Raw genomic sequence first — 2818 nt, forward strand, 5'->3', positions numbered from 1 at the left:
GAACCCCCGTGGGGCCACCCCCATGGTGTCCCCCAAGCCTGGAACCCCCGTGGGGCCACCCCCATGGTGTCCCCCAAGCCTGGAACCCCCGTGGGTCCCCCATCTATATCCATCCCCGCATGCGAGACCCCCGCCCGTGCACTCGCCCCACACACACCCCAGCGGGACCCCACCCACAGCCCTTCCATGAGGAACCCCACGGTGTGTGCCACAGACCCYGCCGTGCTCCCGCAGTGACACGTACCCGGTCCCCGCAGTGTCACCCGCAGGTCCCCGCTGCCCGCACCCCGCGTCAGGACCTTGAAGTCAGCCACGTCCTGCACTCGGACTCCCCGCGGCTGCAGCCCCCGGCCCGTGGCCCGCACCGCCGAGGGGGTGCAGGCTGTGAACRCCCATTAGCACCCACCAGCACCCACTGGGCACTGGGGGCACCCTGGGGAACCCCCGGGGACAGGAAAAGGTGGGGTGTCCCCAGGGCCGGGAGTGGCTCATGGGGACATCTTGGGGATTCCCTGGGGACAAGAGACTGCTGTGGGGAGTGCCAAGGAACCCCTGGAGACATCCWAGGACTGATAGATGCCACAGGGACACTCTGGGGACAGGGATGCCACTGGGACACCCTGGGGASTTTGAGGGACCATGGGTGAACACTTAGTAGTGTTGTGGACAACCACGGTCACCACTGGGTGCCTTGGGGCCACTGCAGTCCCTGCTGGGTGACATGGGGCCACTGCTGGGTGTCATTAACTGTTGTTAATGGTCACAGATGTTGTGGAGCCAGGAGGGAGCTTTACCTTCAGCCACATGGACGGTGAAGGGGCTCCTGGGGACCTGGGCGCCAGCGTAGGTGACACAGATGGTGTGCGGCCCTTCGAGGACGGGCCGGTAGGTGCAGCGGAACACGTTGTCCCCTTTGTCCTCCAGCATCACTTCCACTGTGTCCCGCCGGCCCTGGGGGTCTGTGATCACCACCCCCACATCGCCCGAGCCAGCCCCTGTCACCACCAGGACACGGGCTCAGTGCCATGGCCGGGCCACCATGAGGACATGTCCCCAGAGTCACCCAGCCATGCCATGCCCTGTCACCCTGACAACATGACCCCACAGCCCCAGACCATCCTATGTGCATGACACAGACTTGGTGCCACTTGCCATGTCATGCCATGCCACCATGAGAGCACCCCATGGCCATGTCACCATGAAGGCTCGGCCCCAGAGCCACCTGACCGTGCCATGGCCCTGCAATGAGAAGGACATGTCCCCAAGCCACCATGAGCTCATGCCATGGTCAAGCCATGGCCCTGCCAGTCCAAGGCCACATCCCCAGAGCCRCCAGGCCACCCCATGTCATCATGAGGACACGACCTCAGTGCCACCAGGTCATGTCACAGTCACACCACTGGAAGGACGTGTCCTCAAAGTCTCTGGGTCATGCCATAGCCATGCCACCATGAAGGSACATCCCCAGTCACCGGGCCATGCCCTGGCAGCACCGTCACAGGTCCCCAGAGACCCCCAGCCCCYGTCCCTCACCTGCAGTGTAGATGTCGAAGTAGGTGGGCTTGTTGGCCACGTTGCCCACAGGCTCCAGGCCGGGGCCACGTGCTGTCACCCTGCTGGCATCGCCCAGGGCCATGCCCACGGTCACCCCAAAGGGGCTCCCGTCAATGTTCTGCCCCGCGAACAGCACGGTCACCTGGTGGGCACAGCGGTGCAAAGGGGGTCAGGGGACCAGGACCCCCATGGCCACACCACACCTCAGGGACAACCCCCCAAGGACCCCCATGGAGGCAGTACATGGATATTCCGGGGACCCCCCTAGGATGACAACGTGAAGAGGATCCCCCAGCAGTGACTGACCCCCCGGGACCCCCTATTGTCCCTCCCAGGGACTCYAATGTACAGGACCCCCAGGAATCCCAAAAGAACCCTTCGGGGTCCCCCCATTACAACACCTTCCCCCATGGATTTCAGTGTGGCACCCCAGGGACCCTATGGGGCACCCCAGGGCCACCCCACTGTTCCCCCTTGTGGGGGAACCACCACTCTGAGATGTGGGGACTGTCACGGGGTGGGGGTGTCACACACAGGGCTGGTGTTGTGGGTCGCAGGGAGTGTTGCAGGGAGGGCAGGGGGTGTCACAGAAGGGTGGCCTTGGGAGAGTCACCAAGGGGCTCACCTTGTGCAGCCCCCCGACCTTGGGGACATAGGTGACGCTGTACGTTCGCTTCTTGTCGTTGTTGGGAACCACCTTGGCCTGGGGTGGAAGAGACCCCAAAATCGGGGAAAGGGGGTGAGACAGAGCTGGAGCACTGGGGGGTCTCCCAGAGAGGGAGACTGGGGGGATCCCCCAGGGGGTGCCAGGGCCCCCTGTACCTCCTCAGTGTGTCCCTCGGGGTCCTCAACGTAGACAATGACCTCACCCACGCCCGCGTCGAGGGTCTCCACSGTGAACTGGGCCGGGCGCAGCACCACATTGCCCTGTGGCTCAATGCCTGCGGGGTGGGGGGAGTCAGGGGGAACCCCAGCGCCCCACAATCTCCCAGTACCCCACAATCCCCCAGGACTTGGGACCCCCAGCTTGTCCTTGGTGGTAGCAGCAGGGTCCAGAGTGGCCTGACACCCCGAGCCCCCAGGCAGTCTCTCGYGCCGGACTCCTGAGCCCCTCCATGTCCCCCACGCCGTACCCCTCCCCAAGTGCCCCCTGTGCCAGTCCCCAAGGGCTCCTGAGCTCCCCTGCCGGGGTTCCGTGCCCCTCGTGTGTCCCACATCCCACCTGTGCCGGGTCCCCAGCCTGCCAGTGCCCCCACAAACCTCC

At 65.0% G+C, this 2818-nt stretch overlaps 1 protein-coding gene across 1 annotated transcript in view; it reads right to left on the minus strand.

Moving 5' to 3' along the window:
- The window catches only part of LOC130585770 (filamin-C-like), a 31684-nt gene that overhangs the window by 24930 nt on the left and 3936 nt on the right, over nt 1-2818 (minus strand). The window contains exons 4-8 of the mRNA XM_057386391.1: nt 2377-2616; nt 2180-2257; nt 1534-1696; nt 795-995; nt 174-382 (exon numbers count right to left, since the gene is read on the minus strand). Of these exons, the coding sequence (XP_057242374.1) occupies nt 174-382; nt 795-995; nt 1534-1696; nt 2180-2257; nt 2377-2616 (891 nt within the window). The remainder of the gene's footprint in view (nt 1-173; nt 383-794; nt 996-1533; nt 1697-2179; nt 2258-2376; nt 2617-2818) is intronic.

The sequence above is a fragment of the Malurus melanocephalus genome, unplaced genomic scaffold (assembly GCF_030028575.1).
Source record: "Malurus melanocephalus ecotype Western Australia unplaced genomic scaffold, MMel_1.1 scaffold_961, whole genome shotgun sequence".
Taxonomy (NCBI): domain Eukaryota; kingdom Metazoa; phylum Chordata; class Aves; order Passeriformes; family Maluridae; genus Malurus; species Malurus melanocephalus.